At 43.1% G+C, this 18,755-nt stretch overlaps 1 protein-coding gene across 17 annotated transcripts in view; it reads right to left on the reverse strand.

Moving 5' to 3' along the window:
- The window catches only part of LOC129811789 (bridge-like lipid transfer protein family member 1), a 148,432-nt gene that overhangs the window by 122,438 nt on the left and 7,239 nt on the right, over window positions 1-18,755 (reverse strand). For 16 of the 17 annotated variants that reach the window (XM_055863402.1, XM_055863415.1, XM_055863407.1 and 13 more), the window contains exons 2-13: window positions 9,384-9,513; window positions 7,618-7,734; window positions 3,046-3,124; window positions 2,879-2,943; window positions 2,446-2,702; window positions 2,130-2,323; window positions 1,907-1,986; window positions 1,606-1,753; window positions 1,313-1,469; window positions 1,063-1,141; window positions 804-895; window positions 476-593 (exon numbers count right to left, since the gene is read on the reverse strand). In XM_055863402.1, the coding sequence (XP_055719377.1) occupies window positions 476-593; window positions 804-895; window positions 1,063-1,141; window positions 1,313-1,469; window positions 1,606-1,753; window positions 1,907-1,986; window positions 2,130-2,323; window positions 2,446-2,702; window positions 2,879-2,943; window positions 3,046-3,124; window positions 7,618-7,734; window positions 9,384-9,480 (1,483 nt within the window). In that variant the 5' untranslated portion in view covers window positions 9,481-9,513. The remainder of the gene's footprint in view (window positions 1-475; window positions 594-803; window positions 896-1,062; window positions 1,142-1,312; window positions 1,470-1,605; window positions 1,754-1,906; window positions 1,987-2,129; window positions 2,324-2,445; window positions 2,703-2,878; window positions 2,944-3,045; window positions 3,125-7,617; window positions 7,735-9,383; window positions 9,514-18,755) is intronic. The other variant, XM_055863410.1, reaches the window with a different exon arrangement.

An 18,755-nucleotide genomic window follows, 5' to 3' on the forward strand; every position in this document is an offset into this window, starting at 1 on the left:
TCCGAAGGCACTGTATATAGTGAAATTAAGCAGCGATGAAATTTCCCTTTAAAAGTACTAGAGAGCCCACTCTGGAAATGTTACGTGTTTGAAGAGTATATTGTTACAAACAATATGTCTAAAAATAAGCAAAATAAAAAAGGGCCATTTTGAGAGATTGATATTTTAAATATTGAATAAATTAAAGTCCGAATTTTTATTTCAGAATCTAGACATACTCCATATTTGAGAGAACAATAATACCAAGATGTCTGTACCCTGTACGGTTCACAGATCATAGGGTCTTACATGTATAGCTCTAAAAAGAGAATAAAATGGCTACTTAGTGATACAAATGTAAAAAGCATGTCAAAAATCCTTGCTCCCAAAGAAGTAACTATGTGAGAATGGCCAAGAAAAATCTCAGATACCACAAATATTTTCGGACTAAGCTGGTGTGGAATCGCCCTATAAACAGATTGAGAGAAGGTCTTACCTGTGAAGAAGTTTTTCTGGGCGTAAATAAAGTGATAGGTGGCCTTGTACACCTCTATCTCACAGTTCCAGGACTGGGGCATGTTCCACACACTGGGATAGCTGGCAATCACATGGAACTAAGGGGAGAAGTGTCAGAGGCAACAATCATGTCAACATGCTTTCATGTTCACAAGGAGGTGCACTAACACACCTGATTTAACTCATCAAGGGTTTGGTAATTCATTTGTACACAGTTTTGATTCAATCACTCATTAAAAAAATGTGTAATGGAAACTCTGGATATGGCTGAATTGGACCCTTGCAGATTCCTACTGTGCTGTACTTACAGCCAGCATCTCAGCCTCCAGCAGAGTCCTGTACTGCATGCTGGTGGTTGTGTCGACATGGAGCAGCTGGCCTTTGATGGTGGGAGAGTAGCCTAGGGAGAGAGGGTCAAACAAATGCTGACAGTTGAAGTTTGGTGATGGTAATATTGTCATGATTAATGCATGATTTCATGGCATCGCACCGGCTTCTTACCCTGTAACCATAGACACAGTCATCCACTTTTCTTCTAACCTCAGTTCTTTCTCACTGTCCACTCACCAGTCTCCCCCACAGTCATGGGGATGTTCACTTCCAGATAAGAGCCTGCTCCGACATTCACATGTATGGCATTGGTTTCCTAAGAGCAGGAAAATCAATAGATCACATATTTAGAGAAACACATGATCCCATTGTGGAATGGAATATAACAGTTTAGAGCTATTTAGATCTGTCATGATCTAATACTATCAAAAACAGAGACAGAATAGAAGAGGAGAGAAACAGAGTGAGAAGCCTGCTCTCCTGGTACCCTGCTTTTGGTGAAGAGCAGGTCTATGGTGGCATCTGCGATTATGTTCATGCGGAGTTCAAAGGCCAGAATCTGTCTGGGTTTGCCGGGCTGAGCCACCGCCGTAACACCCATGGACTGGTAGTCTGCCGGTAGGAAGAACTTCCACAGGCAATCCCTGCATATAGAAATATAACCCTTAGGCATTCTATTTTTATGGTCGCTGCACACAGGAGAGAATGCTGAGTCTGGTGAACAGCGAATTAGATTTTATGTATAGTAGTATTGTGTGTGTGTGTGTGGTGTGTGTGTACCTCTGCCTGTCCGCCCAGGGCCCGTAGTTGAAGTCAGTTCCTTTCCCACAGACTATGTCCAGACCCCAGCAGGGAGGCAGATCCTGCAGTTTGGTTCCTTCTCCACATAGCTCTGGATCCCCACTCTCCTGCTCCTCTGGGACCAGGCCTGACACACACACACAAACATAAATAGTCATTCCAAAACACAAGAACATTCATGAAACCACGTCAAACCCAAAATCAAGTGTAGAAACAGTGTCAATACACCCATATATTACACGATTCATCATGACCAGAGTTCTACATACTATGGTCGTACCTGGTTCATCCTGGTAATAGTAGATGTCCACATCATTGGACTGCATGACCACAAAACCTTCTCCCATCAGTCTGGGCGGCCTATAGAGGAGAACACAGAATCTCAGAATACTGCTATACCACTATTAATGTGGCTCTTAAGATGTTAAACACTTCTCGTTTTGCATACTCGTGTAATGGGGTCAGGGGTTAACTGTTTGGGATTAGATCGAAGGTTAACTCACTCATCGTTTTGCATGCCCAGATAGCGTGGGCTGGGTACTAGCATGACGCGGACATTCTCTAGAGAGCCCTTGACTATGTGCATGTACTGGTCTAGGTGGCTGGACGGGGGCTTGGTGGCGTATGTCAGGAAGGCATCCTCAAAGTTCACACATATCGTCTGGGGGAGGTGGTGGTTCCCGAATGCCAAGCGACCCTGGAAAAATACACACAGAGGTGATGATGAGAATTATATATATGTGCACTTTCATAGAACCTAACCATTGACTTGTGTGTGGGCGTGATGTCTCATATGTAGCTAAGCTAAAGGCAACTCACAGTGCTGATGTTGACTTTGATGACGGGGATGAGGGATCTCCAAGATGACGATGGGTCTGGAGTCTCTCCTTTGATGTTAACACTGTCCAGGCTCTTTTCTCGTTCCTCTCTTTCCCTTTCCTCGTCTTTTTTGGGCGGTATGAGGGTGGGGTCCAACCCAAAGGTCTCCTCTAGACGTGCATAGAGGTCTGTCCGGTTGTAAACGTGGAACTCAAATCCATTTACGGTCACGTAGAGCCTGGTCTCAGCTTTGGGGTCTGCAGAAGACGAGAACAAGGTCATCTGTAACTTTGGTCAAGAATGGTCAAGAATCATGGAGAAGAGTACTGCTGAGTACAAGCTATTTGAGTTTCCTGTGGCATCCCGCCACTCCTACACCTATAGACTTGCTATCCAAATCCAAACCATTATGTCTCTCCTACAGTCCACTCACCATGCTGTTTCTGCTTAGGGTTATACATTTTCCACCAACGGAATATAAAGAAACCATCTTGTATTCTGTAACACAAAATACATGAAATATAATAAAATAGTATTAGAATATAAGCATGTATTATATAGAAAGCAGAATACATAACAGAATAGTGTAAAAGTAAGCACCTGATGGACATGTCTTTGTTGATAAAGTACACATCCCTGAACATGACCTTCCCCGACAGCACCGAGAAAGAGAAGGAGCCTATGGAGAGAAAGGACAGACAGTGATGCTAAAACTCAGCCGAGTAAGTCAGATTAAAAACGCGTTTCAGACACGCTAACAGATTATTTACACTGAATTCCATATATTAGGTCAACTGGGAGCCAAGTCAATCAATCCCTATCCCAGTCTGCTGTTCCCACATGCTTCAAGAGGGCCACAATTGTTCCTGTTCCCAAGAAAGCTAAGGTAACTGAGCTAAACGACTATCGCCCCATAGCACTCACTTCCGTCATCATAAATTGCTTTGAGAGACTAGTCAAGGATCATATCACCTCCACACTACCTGACACCCTAGACCCACTCCAATTTGCTTACCGCCCCAATAGGTCCACAGTTGACACAATCGCAATCACACTAACCCAGTCCTTCTCAAATAGTGGGGCGATAGTCGTTTAGCACCAAACAAGAGCACACAGCACAGAGCAGGAGATATGAAGTGCAGATAACAAATCCAGAGACACCATGGAAAAATATTTAACAGCGATGAAAAGGCGGAGAGAAGACGGAGATAATGAGACAAACGTAAGTCTCCCGAAAGCTAAGACGAGGAAATATGACGACGCGTATGTAGCGTTTGGCTTCACTGTGACTACGGTGGGAGACGAGGAAAGACCGGTATGTTTACTGTGTCTAAAAATGTTGGCAGCGGACAGCATGAAGCCAAATAAATTAAGGCGTCGCTTTAAGACATTACACCCCAATCACTCTGATAAGCCGCTTGAGGTTTTTCAGCGAAAACGTGCCGAATATTGCCAACAATCGTCCCGCTTTGTTAATGCTACTTCAGTAAACCAGCGAGCACTGTTAGCATCATATAAGGTGGCGTACCAAATTACTCAGTGCAACAACAAAAAAACACTCCATAGCAGAGGAGCTGATACTGCCTGCAGCATTAGACATGGTCTCTGTCATCAGGTCCCAGCTAGACATTGAGCAGGAGCTGAGAGTTGCAGTATCATGCTTCAAACCCCGCTTCGAAAAGCTGTGCTCTGCAAAACGTGCTCATTGTAGCCATTAATCCTGACTTCCTCATTTTGATTTTATTCATTTTTGTTTTATAGGTCAAAGTGTTTCATATATTGTGCTCCTGAGTTAATGTTGCTGATCAATTTGAATTTATTATTATTTATTGATTATATTTTATTTTATTTTTCAGTATCAAATGGTCAAAAAATGTTTACAGTTTAAATAAGGCTTGATTTTTTTTTACATTTCCGGCAAATTGATGCACTTTAAGTCTTTTCTGTTACAGACTAAAAAACAATGTTAATAAAGTTATTCTTTGTTGTAAATTGATCTGTTTCTTTCTTTTTTCTTTTCTTTAATGTTAATAAGGATACAATGTTATGCAGAGGTGTACTCATAACAATTTTATAGACAAATGATACTATTTACAGTCTCGGCGGAGAGTTGGGGGGCGCAAAATGTTTACTTCTCCCTAGGGGGGGGGGGGGGGGGGGGGCGTTACAGAAAATAATTGAGAAGCACTGCACTAACCTAACCCATCTGGACAAGAGGAATACCTAAGTAAGAATGCTGTTCATCGACTACAGCTCAGCATTTAATACCATATTACCCTCCAAAATCGTCATTATGCTCAAGACCCTGGATCTCTTCTAGAGGTCGACCGATTAATCGGAATGGACGATTTATTAGGGCCGATTTCAAGTTTTCATAACAATCAGTAATCTGCATTTTTGGGCACCGATCATGGCCAATTACATTGCACTCCACGAGGAGACTGGGTGGCAGGCTGACTACCTGTTATGCGAGTGCAGCAAGTATCCAAGGTAAGGTGCTAGCTAGCATTAAACTTATCTTACAAAAAAACAATCAATCTTAACATAATCACTAGTTAACTACACATGGTTGATGATATTAATAGTTTATCTAGCTTGTCTTGCGTTGCATATAATCGATGCGGTGCCTGTTAATTTATCATTGAATCACAGCCTACTTCGCCAAACGGGTGATTTAACAAGCACATTCGCGAAAAAAGCACTGTCGTTGCACACCAATGTGTACCTAACCATAAACATCAATGCCTTTCTTAAAATCAATACACAAGTATGTATATATTTTTAAACCTGCATATTTAGTTCATATTGACTGCTAACATGAATTTCTATTAACTAGGGAAATTGTGTCACTTTTCTTGCGTTCTGTGCAAGCAGAGTCAGGGTACATGCAGCAGTTTGGGCCGCCTGGCCCGTTGCGAACTGTGTGAAGACAATTTCTTCCTAACAAAGACCATAATTAATTTGCCAAAATTTTACATAATTATGACATAACAGTGAAGGTTGTGCAATGTAACCACAATTATTAGACTTATGGATGCCACCCGTTAGATCAAATATGGAACGGTTCCTTATTTCACTGAAAGAATAAACGTTTTGTTTTCGAAATGATAGTTCCCAGATTTGACCATATTAATGACTTAATAAGGCTCGTATTTCTGTGTGCTATTATATTATAATTAAGTCTATGATTTGATAGAGCAGTCTAACTGAGCGGTGGTAGGCAGCAGCAGGCTCGTAAGCATTCATTCAAACAGCACTTTTGTCAATTACCCAGCAGCTCTTCGCTGTGCTTCAAGCATTGCGCCGTTTTGACTTCAAGCCTATCAACTCCTGAGATTAGGCTGGCAAATCTAAAGTACCTATTAGAACATCCAATAGTCAAAGGTTTATGAAATACAAATGGTATAGAGAGAAATAGTCCTATAATAACTATAACATAAAACTTCTTACCTGGGAATATTGAAGACTCATGTTAAAAGGAACTCATGTAGAGCAGAGCACATGGCACATGTTGCAGTTTTACTTTCTTCTCCAACTCTTTGTTTTTGCATTATTTAAACCAAATTGAACATGTTTCATTATTTATTTGAGACTAAATTTATTTTATTGACGTATTATATTAGGTTAAAATAAGTGTTCATTCAGTATTGTTGTAATTGTCATTATAAGAAATATATGTATATATAAAAAATATATAGTTATTTTTTTTATTATTATTATTATTATTTTTTTTTTTTTTTTTTTTTTATTATTATATATTTTTTTTTAAATCGGCCGATTAATCGGTATCGGCGTTGAAAAATCATAAGTCGGTTGACCTCTAGTCTCAACCCCGCCCTGTGCAACTGGGTCCTGAACTTCTGACGGGACGCCCCCAGGTGGTGAGGGTAGGAAACAACATCTCCACCCCGCTGATCCTCAACACTAGGGCCCCACAAGAGTGCGTTCTCAGCCCTCTCCTGTACTCCCTGTTCACCCATGACTGCGTGGCCATGCACGCCTTCAACTCAATCATCAAGTTTGCAGATGACACTACACTGGTAGGCTTGATTACCAACAATGACAATACGGCCTACAGGGAGGAGGTGAGGGCCCTCGGAGTGTGGTGTCAGGAAAATAACCTCACCCTCAACGTCAACAAAACAAAGGAGATGATCGTGGACCTCAGGAAACAGCAGAGGGAGCACCCCCCTATCCACATCGACGGGACAGTAGTGGAGAAGGTTGAAAGTTTTAAGTTCCTCGGTGTACACATCACAGACAAACTGAAATGGTCCACCCACACAGACAGCGTGGTGAAGAAAGAGCAACAGCGCCTCTTCAACATCAGGAGGCTGAAGAAATTTGGCTTGTCACCAAAAACACACAAGCTTTTACAGACGCACAATACGCACAAAACAGAGCATCCTGTTGGGCTGTATCACCGCCTGGTATGGCAACTGCTCCGCCCACAACCGTAAGGCTCTCCAGAGGGTAGCGCGGTCTGCACAACGCATCACCGGGGGCAAACTACCTGCCCTCCAGGACACCTACACCACCCGATGTCACAGGATGGCCAAAAAGATCATCAAGGACAACAACCACCCGAGCCACTGCCTGTTCACCCCGCTATCATCCAGAAGGCGAGGTCAGTACAGGTGCATCAAAGCTGGGACCGAGAGACTGAAAAACAGCTTCTATCTCAAGTCCATCAGACTGTTAAACAGCCATCACTAACATTGAGTGGCTGCTGCCAACATACTGACTCAAATTTCTAGCCACTTTAATAATAAAAAATTGGATGTAATAAATGTATCACTAGTCACTTCAAACAATGCCACTTTATATAATGTTTACATACCCTACATTACTCATCTCATATGTATTTTCTGTACTCTATACCATCTACTGCATCTTGCCTATGCTGTTCAGTCATTGCTCATCCATTTATTTATATATACATATTCTTATTCATTCCTTTACACTTGTGTGTAAAAGGTAGTTGTTGTGAAATTGTTAGATTACTTGTTAGATATTACTGCATGGTCGGAACTAGAAGCACAAGCATTTCGCTACACTCGAATTAACATCTGCTAACCATGTGTATGTGACCAATAAAATTTTAAGTCTGCTTCTGCAAATCTCAGGCAAGTTTCACCATAACACGTCTGCAAGCTTCATATTTGCACTCACCGATGTGAATGTAGCCATTCTTGCAGAGTCTGTTGATGATGAGGGTTAAGATGAGGCCGATGTTGCGGGAGTTGTAGTAGGTCAGGTAGATGATCCATCCACAGGACAGAATGGTGGCTGAAAGAGAAAACAGAGCATTTCCTCAATATACACACAATACCCCATAATGACAAAGCAAAAACAGGTTTATATATTTTTTTGCACAGTTACATATATATTTTTAAACGTATTTACATAAGTATTCAGACCCTTTGCTATGAGACTTTAAATTGAGCTCAGGTGCATCCTGTTTCCATTGATCATCCTTGGAATGTTTCTACAACTTTATTGGAGTCCACCTGTGGTAAATTCAATTGATTGGACATGATTTGGAAGGGCGCACACCTGTCTATATAAGGTCCCACATGAGGTCGAAGGAATTGTCTGTAGAGCTCTGAGACAAGATTGTGTCGAGGCACAGATTTGGGGAAGGGTACCAAAAATATTCTGCAGCATTGAATGTCCCCAAGAACACCTGTGGCCTCCATTATTCTTAAATGGAAGAAGTTTGGAACCACCAAGACTCTTCCTAGAGCTGGCCGCCCGGGCCAAACTGAGCAATCGGGGGAGAAGGTCCTTGGTCAGGGAGGTGACAAAGAACCCGATGTTCACTCTGACAGAGCTCTATAGTTCCTCTGTGGAGATGGGAGAACCTTGCAGAAGGACAACCATCCTTGGGGCACTCCACCAATCAGGCAAGACGGAAGCCACTCTTCAGTAAAATGCACGACAGCCCGTTTGGAGTTTGCCAAAAAGCACCTAAAGCACTCTGATGAAACCAAGACTGAACTTTTTGGCCTGAATGCCATGCATCACGTCTGTAGGAAACCTGCACCATCCCTATGGTGAAGCACGGTGGTGGCAGCACCATGCTTGGGGAAGTTTTTCAGCGGCAGGGACTGGGAGACTAGTCAGGATCGAGGGAAGACGAACGGCGCAAAATACAGAAAGGTCCTTGATGAAAACCTGCTCCAGAGCACTCAGGACCTCAGACTGGGGCGAAGGTTTATCTTCCAACAGGACAACGACCCTAAGCACACAGCCAAGACAACGCAGGAGTGGCTTCCGGACAAGTCTCTGAATGTCCTTGAGCGGCCCAGCCAGAGCCCGGACTTGAACCCGATCAAACATCTCTGGAGAGACCTGAAAATAGCTGTGCAGCAACGCTCCCCAAATAACCTGACAGGGCTTGAGAGGATCTGCAGAGAAGAATGGGAGAAACTCAGGTGTGCTCAAATACAGGTGTGACAAGCTTGTAGCGTCATACCCAAGAAGACTCAATGCTGTAATCGGTGCCAAAGGTGCTTCAACAAAGTACTGAGTAAAGGGTCTGAATAAAGCAAAACCCTTGAATGACTGGTACTGTATGTAAATGTGATCGTTTTTTTTATACATTTGCATAAATGTCTAAAAACCTGTTGTTGCTATGTCATTATGGGGTATTGTGTGTAGATTGATGAGGGGGGGGGGGGGGGAACTATTGGATCCATTTTAGAATGAGGCTGTCTGAATACTTTCAGAAAGCACTGTAGATGGTTTATCCTATGCCTCAAATCATTGTTATGATAGTGTTAAATGAGGCTTCACACCAGTATACTTAGAGTTAAGTGCTCCCCATTCATCAACTCAAATGTGAGAAATGGCTGTGATTCAATGCAGCCTGCACTCCCACTAACTCAGGTACTGCCCCCCCTCCCCCAAGTCTAGAAAATTCCCTCAACACTTACCCACAAGGAGCCACACAAAATTGGAGTCATGCTTGGTGAGGAACTCATCCAAGTCTCCAAAACTGGGGAAGGTGCTGTCGTTAGCTTTGGCATCCATGGCTACAGCTGTGGCTCAGTATGACAACCAGCACTGAAACATACCAAAGTGGGTCATAAGATGAGTATAGTGATACTCAAAGCAGACAGCCAAACAACTCTGTGTTTCAAAATCCATTCTTCTGGGAAAAGCCAGACTTAACATTTCTGTTCTGTCCCAGCACTAGAACAGATTCAACTAGTCAACTAATCATCAAGGCCTTTTCATGGTTGAATCAGGTGTGCCACAAGAAGTGCAACAGCTGAGGGACCCAGAGAAAAATAAAGTTTTTCCAAACTAGTAGCCTACATTGTTAAATTATTTGCATGACATGCTAGTTGTTACGAACTATGAGCCAGGTTGTAAAACTAACCAGCATCTCTTGGGGTTCAGGCGTAAGCTAAGACGTGCTCTCTCACGGTACAGTCCGAACATTGTTTAACCTAGACACTTCCAGATTGTATACTGAACAAAAATAGAAAACGCAACATGCAACAATTTAAAATCTATGGATTTCACATTACTGGGCAAGGGCTCAGCCATGGTTGGGCTTGGGAGGGCATAGGCCCACCCACTTGGGAGCCAGGCCCAGCCAATCGGAATGAGTTTATCACAAAAGGGCTTTATTATAGACAGAACCCCCCCCCCCCCCCCCCCTCCACCCCACAGGTGAAGACAGATGTGGAGGTCATGGGCTGGCGTGGTTACACGTGGTCTGAGATTGAGGCCGGTTGGATGTACTGTCAAATTCTCCAAAATGATGTTGGAGGCGGCTTATGGTAGAGAAATTAACATCCGATTATGTGGCAACAGCTCTGTTGGACATTCCTGCAGTCAGCTTGCAAGTTGCACACTCCCTCACCTTGAGACACTTGTGGCATTGTGTTAGGTGACAAAACTGCACATTTTAGAGTAGCCCTTTAATGTCCCCAGCACAAGGTGCACCTGTGTAATGATCAAGCTGTTATTCAGCTCTTGATATGCCATACCTGTCAGGTGGATGTATTATCTTGGCAAAGGAAAAATGTGCAGAAAATTTGAGAGAAGCTTATTGTGACTATGGAACATTTTTGGGATGTTTTATTTCAAAACATGAAACCAACACTATACATGTTGGTTTATATTTTTTATTTAGTATAGTTTTGAATGACTGGGGCCTAGTGGTTCTCAGGCAGGTCATGTGGAGTGAGGCAAGTGACACCTCTTACGTGTGTGTAAGTAAGGCTGAATGCACAAGCATGGTGTGTGTGTGTGTGTGTAGTCCAGTTGTTAAGCAGTAAAATGAGAGAACAGTACAGTGGTGAACACACACACACAGAACCAGAGCGTAAATCCCTACCTAATCCACCTGAGTTCGCACTGTGTAGAATTTTTTTATAAAAACCGGACAGAGTGCGTGTAGTAAAGAAATTCTAAATGTTTATTACACATATGTTAATACATATTAATGGAGATAGTGCCTTCGGAAAATATTCAGACCACTTGATATTCCCCCCCACATTTTGTTACGTTACAGCCTTATTCTAAAATGTATTAAACGGTTGTTTTTTCCCCTCAGCAATCAACACACAATACCCCATAATGACAACATTTTTGCAAATGTGATAATTGTATTTTTAATACATTTACATAAGTATTCAGACCCTTTACTCAGTACTTTGTTGAAGCACCTTTGGCAACGATTACAGCCTTGAGTCTTCTTGGGTATGAAGCTACAAGCTTGGAAGACCTGTATTTGGGGTGTTTCTCCCATTCTTCTCTTCAGATCATCTCAAGCTCTGTCAGGTTAGATCGGGTTCAAGTCCGGGCTCTTGCTGGGCCAATCAAGGACATTCAAAGACTTGTCCCAAAGCCACTCCTACATTGTCTTGGCTGAGAGCGAAGGGTCGTTGTCCTGTTGCAGAATGAACCTTCGCCCTAGTCTGAGGTCCTGAGCGCTCTGGAGCAGGTTTTCATCAAGGATTACTCTAGGGTGGCAGGTAGCCTAGTGGTTAAAGCATTAGCCAGTAACCGAAAGGTTGCTGGATCGAATTCTTGGGCAAGGTAAACATCTGCCGTTCTGCACCTGAACAAGGCACTTACCCCCCTGTTCCCGGTAGGCCGCCATTGTAAAATTGATTTTTTTCTTAACTGAATGTTGCCTAGTAAAATAAAAGGTTACATTTTAAATTGTAATTTTAAAAAAACTTTCCCTCGATAGACGTCCCTGCCGCTGAAAAACTTCCAAAGCATAATGCCACCATGTGCCTTTTATGGTGTCTTTTGGCAAACTCCAAGCGGGCTGTTCTGTGAATTTTAGTGGAGAGGCTCCGTCTGGCCACTGTAGAGCTGCAGAGATGGGAGAACATTCCAGAAGGACAACCATCTCCACAGATGAACTCCAGAGCTCTGTCAGAGTGACCATCGGGTTCTTGGTCACCTCCCCCACCAAAGCCCTTCTCCCCCAATCGCTCAGTTTGTCTGGGTGGCCAGCTCTAGGAAGAGTCTTGATGGTTCCAAACTTCTTCCATTTAAGAATGATGGAGGCCACTTTGTTCTTGGGGATCTTCAATGCTGCAGACATTTTTTGGTACCCTTCCCCAGATCTGTGCCTCGACACAATCCTGTCTCGGACCTCTACGGACAATTCCTTCGACCTCATGGCTTGGTTTTTGCTCTGACATGCACTGTCAACTGTGGGACCTTATCAAGACAGCTGCGTCTCTTTCCAAATCATGTCCAATCAATTGAATTTACCACAGGTAGACTCCAATCAAGTTGTAGAGACATCTCAAGGATGATCAAGGGAAACAGGATGCACCTGAGCTCAATTTTGATTCTCATAGCAAAGGGTCTGAATACTTATTTACATAATTGTTTTTTCTTTTTAATACATTTGCAAAAAAAGTTAAACCTTAAGTCGCTTTGTCATTATGGGGTATTGTGTGTAGATTGCTGAAAATTTGTATTTAATCCATTTTAGAATAAAGCTGTAAAGTAACAAAATGTGGAGGGTCAAGGGATCTGAATACTTTCCGAAGGCATTGTAAGCACTGCCGTTCATAAACACTCCTGTGCGTATGTGTGTTGAGTGAAACCAGGGGGCCTTCATTACGACGATACTGTTGCAAAACGTTTTGAACAGAAACCATTTATGCTACCCCAAATGCTGTTAAGTTTCGTTTTGTTCTTAAAATGGAAGCTACAGTTAAGTATTGTCTCTCTAAAATAAAGATTAGCTGCTGGATGAAGTTAAGGAAGTCTGCAGACTTCACTCCACTTCAGAGCATGGAAGAATCCATAATTTATAGATGTGTCCCAAACAAGTCACAGGAAATTCAGACTGGAATAGCAACATGTGGAAACCATACATTTAAAATTAACTAATTTCCATTTAAAGACCCAGTGTAGTCAGAAATGTGTTTTTACCTGTGCTTATACAGTTGAAGTCAGCCAAGACCTCAGAAAAAGACCTCCACAAGTCTGGTTCATCCTTGGGAGCAATTTCCAAATGCCTGAAGGTACCACGTTCTTCTGTAGAAACAATAGTACGCAAGTATAAACACCATGGGACCACGCAGCCGTCATACCACGCAGCCGTCATCAAGGAGACGCGGTCTGTCTCCTAAAGATTAACGTACTTTGGTGCGAAAAGTGCAAATCAATCCCAGAACAGCAGCAAAGGACCTTGTGAAGATGCTGGAGGAAACAGGTACAAAAGTATCTATATCCACAGTAAAATGAGTCCTATATCAACATAACTTGAAAGGCCGCTCAGCAAGGAAAAAGCCACTGCTCCAAAACCGCCACAAAAAAGCCAGACTACGGTTTGCAACTGCACATGGGGACAAAGATGGTACTTTTTGGAGAAATGTCCTCTGGTCTGATGAAACAAAACGAGAACTGTTTGGCCATAATGACCATCGTTATGTTTGGAGGAAAAAGGGGGACGCTTGCAAGCCAAAGAACACCATCCCAACCGTGAAGCACGGGGGTGGTAGTATCATGTACTTCACAAAATAGATGGCATCATGAGAAAGGAAAATTATGTGGATATATTGAGGCAACATCTCAAGACATCAGTCAGGAAGTTAAAGCTTTGTCACAAATGGGTCTTCCAAATGGACAATAACCCCAAGCATACTTCCAAAGTTGTGGCAAAATGGCTTAAGGACAACAAAGTCAAGGTATTGGAGTGGCCATCACAAAGCCCTGACCTCAATCCTATAGAACATTTGTGGGCAGAACTGAAAAAGCTTGTGTGAGCAAGGAGGCCTACAAACCTGACTCAGTTACACAAGCTGTGTCCGGAGGAATGGGCCGAAATTCACCCAAATTATTGTGGGAAGCTTGTGGAAGGCTACCCGAAACATTTGACCCAAGTTAAACAATTTAAAGGCAATGCTACCAAATACTAATTGTGTGTATGTAAACTTCTGACCCACTGGGAATGTGATGAAAGAAATTAAATCTGAAATAAATCATTCTCTCTACTATTATTCTGACATTTCACATTCTTAAAAGAAAGTGATGATCCTAAATGACCTAAGACAGGGAATTTTTACTCAGATTAAATGTCAGGAATTGTGAAAAACAACATTCTTGCTTGAGAAATCACAGTGAGGTACATAATTGTTACCCAGAAATGCATTGGACCTTTAAGAACCCAGCAGCTTTTATATCACTTTGAAGAGCATTTGGAGTAAATGGTTTCTGTCGCAAAACCTTTTACAACAGACAATGTTTTGCAACAGAATCATTGTAATGAATTCACCACAGAACTGTGAATCAGGATTGTCAAGTAACGACAGACAATTTTTCCTGAAAGTTCACAGGAGTGAATATACACCTAATACTACAGAAACTTGACAAACCAGATCAGAGTACAGTGATACAAAGCATGCCATGGTAGTAGATTATAAACAGGAGTTATGACAAGATTGAAATACTATCTAGAGGACCTGCCAGACACACTTTCTGAAAATTTAGTTGTCCAACCCCCTAGGTCATCATCACTTGGCAATGTTGTTATTTCCTTGTCGGTGATCCTTATCAGGTTGGCCCACCAAGCAATCATGTTAGTGTAGTCTCTTTAGACAGACGGTTGCCTGCCTCCGTGCCTTGCTCCCAACGTTGCTCCAATGTCTTGGTGACCACGTTCACATGCGCACAGTATTCCGGATAGTAGCTCATATCCTGCTTAAAGTCTTATTCAAGATAAGCTGTTAACATGCACCTTTGATATCGAGCTCATGAGTTTCACTGTAACCATGAATGAACTGAATATTCCTAATTTAAGTACATGGATAAATAGAACAGTAACTGAAATAGGCACACTGGCTGTAGGTCTATAACAAATTCAAATCAAATCTAATTTTATTGGTCACATACACATACGCTAGCAGATGTTAATGCCAGTGTAGCGAAATGCTTGTGGTTCTAGTTCCGACCATGCAGTAATATCTAACAAGTAATCTAACAATTTCACAACAACTACCTAATACACACAAATGTAAAGGGATGGAATAAGAATATGTACATATAAATATATGGATGAGCGACGGCCGAGCGGCACAGACAAGGTGCAATAGATGGTATAAAATACAGTATATACATATGAGATGAGTAATGTAAGATATGTCAAAAATTATATAAAGTGACTATTGATCCATTTATTAAAGTTGCCAATGATTCGAGTCCATGTAGGCAGAAGCCTGCCTCTCTGTGTTAGTGATGACTGTTTAACAGTCTGATGGACTTGAGATTGAAAAACAGCTTCTGTCTCTCGGTCCCAGCTTTGATGCACATGTACTGGCATCGTCTTCTGGGTGAACAGGCAGTGGCTCGGGTGGCTGTTGTCCTTGATGATCTTTTTGGCCTTCCTGTGACATTGGGTGGTGTAGGTGTCCTGGGGGGCAGGTAGCTTGCCCCCAATGTTACGTTGTGCAGACCGCACCACCCTCTGGAGAGCCTTGCGGTAGAAGGCGGAACAGTTGCAGTATCAGGCGGTGATACAGCCCGACAGGATGCTCTCAATTGTGCCTCTGTAAAAGTTTGGGAGGGTTTTAGTTGACAAGACAAAATTCTTCAGCCTCCTGAGGTTGCGCTGTTGCACATTCTTCACCACGCTGTCTGTGTGGGTGAACCATTTCAGTTAGTCCGTGATGTGTACGCCAAGGAACTTTTAAAAAACTTTCCATCGTCTCCACTACTGTCCCGTCGATGTGGATACGGGGTGCACCCTCTGCTGTTTCCTGAAGTCCATGATCATCTCCTTTGTTTTGTTGACGTTGAGTGAGAGGTTGTTTTCCTGACAGAAGTGAGTGCTACAGGGCGATAGTCATTTAGCATCGTTTGAGGGTACCATGGTGTTGAATGCTGAGCTCTAGTCAATGAACAGCATCGTCTGTGGACCTGTTGGGGCAGTATGCAAACTGAAGTGGGTCTAGGGTGGCAGGTAAGGTGGAGGTGATATGATCCTTGACTAGTCTCTCAAAGGACCTTATGATGACAGAAGTGAGTGCTACAGGGCGATAGTCATTTAGTTCAGTGATCTTTGCTTCTTGGGTACAGGAACAATGGTGGCCATCTTGAAGCAGCTGGTCTGCGCATGCTCTGAGGATGCAGCTCGGGATGCCGTCTGGGCCAGCAGCCTTGCGAGGGTTAACACATTTAAATGCCTTACTCGCGTCGGCCACAGAGAAAGAGAGGGGGGGCCCGCAGTCCTTGGTAGCAGGCCGCTTCAGTGGCACCTTATATCCTCAAAGCGGGCAAAGGTGTTTAGTTTGTCTGGAAGCAAGACATCTGTGTCCGTGACGAGGCTGGTTTTCTTTTTGTAGTCCGCAACTGCCTGTAGACCCTGCCACATACGTCTCGTGTCTGAGCTGTTGAGTTGCGACTCCACTTTCTCCCTATACCGACATTTTGCTTGTTTGATTGCCTTACGGAGGGAATAACTACACTGTTTATATTCGGCCATATTCCTAGTCATCCTATCATGGTTGAATGCGGTGGTTCGCGCTTTCAGTTTTGCGCGAATGCCGCAATCCATCCACGGTTTCTGGTTTGGGTAGGTTTTAATAGTCACAGTGGGTACAACATCTCCAATGCACTTCCTTATAAATTCACTCACTGAGTCAGCGTATAAATCGATGTTATTCTCTGAGGCTTCCCAGAACATTTCCCAGTCCGCGTGATCAAAACAATCTTGAAGCGTTGATTCTGATTGGTCAGACCAGCGTTGAATGGTTCAAGTCACGGGTACATCCTGTTTCAGTTTCTACCTTTCAAGAGAATTATCTTGAGAGATAATGTGGTCGGCATTTGATTGTAAGGAATTCTAGGTCAAGTGAACACCCCCGCCCTTCTTCCCAGAGAGTTGTTTATTTCTGTCGGCGCGACGCATTTAGAAACCCGGTGGCTGTACCAAGTCTGACAACATATCCCGAGAGAGCCATGTTTCCACGAAACAGAGAATGTTACAATCTCTAGAAGGCATCCCTTGCCCTAATTTCGTCCACCTTATTGTCTAGAGACCGGACATCAGCGAGTAATATACTCGGAAGCGTTGGGGGGTGTGCACGCCTCCGAAATTCTGACCAGGAGATCGCTCCGTCTACCTCTTCTGCAGCGACGTTGTTTTGGGTCAGCCTCTGGGATTAGATCCAATGTCCTGGGTGGTAGTCCGAACGAAGGATCCGCTTCGGGAAAGTCGTATTCCTCATCGTAATGTTAATATCCAATAGTTCTTTCCGGCTGTATGTAAAAATGATTAAGATTTTCTGGGCTAACAAAGTAAGAAATAATACAAAAAAAACTAAAAATACTGCATAGTTTCCTAAGAACTCGAAGAGAGGCGACCTTCTCTGTCGTCGCCATCTTGCCAACCTCTCACATGTAGCGAAATATACAGTTGAAGTCGGAAGTTTACATACACCTTAGCCAAATACATTTAAACGGCGTTTCTAATAATTCCTGACATTTAATCCAAGTACAAATTCCCTGCTTTAGGTCAGTTAGGATCATCACTTTCTTTTAAGAATGTGAAACGTCAGGATAATATTAGAGAGAATTATTTCTTTCAGCTTTTATTTCTTTCATCACATTCCCAGTGGGTCAGGAGTTTGCGCCGACAGAGATGGCCGCCTCGCTTCGCGTTCCTAGGAAACTACGCAGTATTTAGTTTTTTTTACGCATTAGTTCTTACATTGGTACCCCAGGTAATATTAGGTTTTATTACATACAGTCGGGAGGAACTACTGAATATAAGAGCAACGTCAACTCACCATCATTACGACCAGGAATATGACTTTCCCGAAGTGGATCCTGTGTTTTGCCTTCCACCCAGGACAATGAATCTGATCCCAGCCAGCGAACCTAAACAACGTCGCCGTAAAAGGGGCAAACAAAGCGGTCTTCTGGTCAGGCTCCGGAGACGGGCACATCGCGCACCACTCCCTAGCATACTACTCGCCAATGTCCAGTCTCTTGACAACAAGGTTGATGAAATCCGAGCAAGGGTTGCCTTCCAGAGAGACATCAGAGACTGTAACGTTCTTTGCTTCACGGAAACATGGCTCACTCGAGAGAAGCTATCGGAGTCGGTGCAGCCAGCTGGTTTCTTCACGCACCGCGCCGACAGAAACAAGCATCTTTCTGGTAAGAATAGGGGCGGGTGGGTATGCCTTATGATTAACGAGACGTGGTGTGATCATAACAACATACAAGAACTCAAGTCCTTCTGCTCACCTGACTTAGAATTCCTCACAATCAAATGTCGACCGCATTATCTACCAAGGAAATTCTCTTCGATTATAATCACAGCCGTATATATTCCCCCCCAAGCAGACAAATGAACGAACTTTATTTGACTCTATGTAACCTGGAAACCACATATCCCGAGGATGCATTAATTGTAGCTGGGATTTTAACAAGGCTAATCTGAAAACAAGACTCCCTAAATTCTATCAGCATATCGATTGCGCAACCAGGGCTGGTAAAACCCTGGATTATTGTTATTCTAACTTCCGCGACGCATATAAGGCCTCCCCCGCCCTCCTTTCGGAAAAGCTGACCACGACTCCATTTTGTTATTTCCAGCCTACAGACAGAAACTAAAACAAGAAGCTCCCGCGCTCAGGTCTGCTCAACGCCGGTCCGACCAATCTGATTCTACGCTTCAAGACTGCTTCGATCACGTGGATTGGGATATGTTCCGCATTACGTCCAACAACAACATTGACGAATACGCTGATTCGGTGAGCGAGCTCATTAGAGCTCGCTCACAACTATTAAAACATTCCCAAACAAGAAACCGT

This window comes from Salvelinus fontinalis, chromosome 15 (genome assembly GCF_029448725.1).
Source record: "Salvelinus fontinalis isolate EN_2023a chromosome 15, ASM2944872v1, whole genome shotgun sequence".
Classification (NCBI taxonomy): Eukaryota; Metazoa; Chordata; class Actinopteri; order Salmoniformes; family Salmonidae; genus Salvelinus; species Salvelinus fontinalis.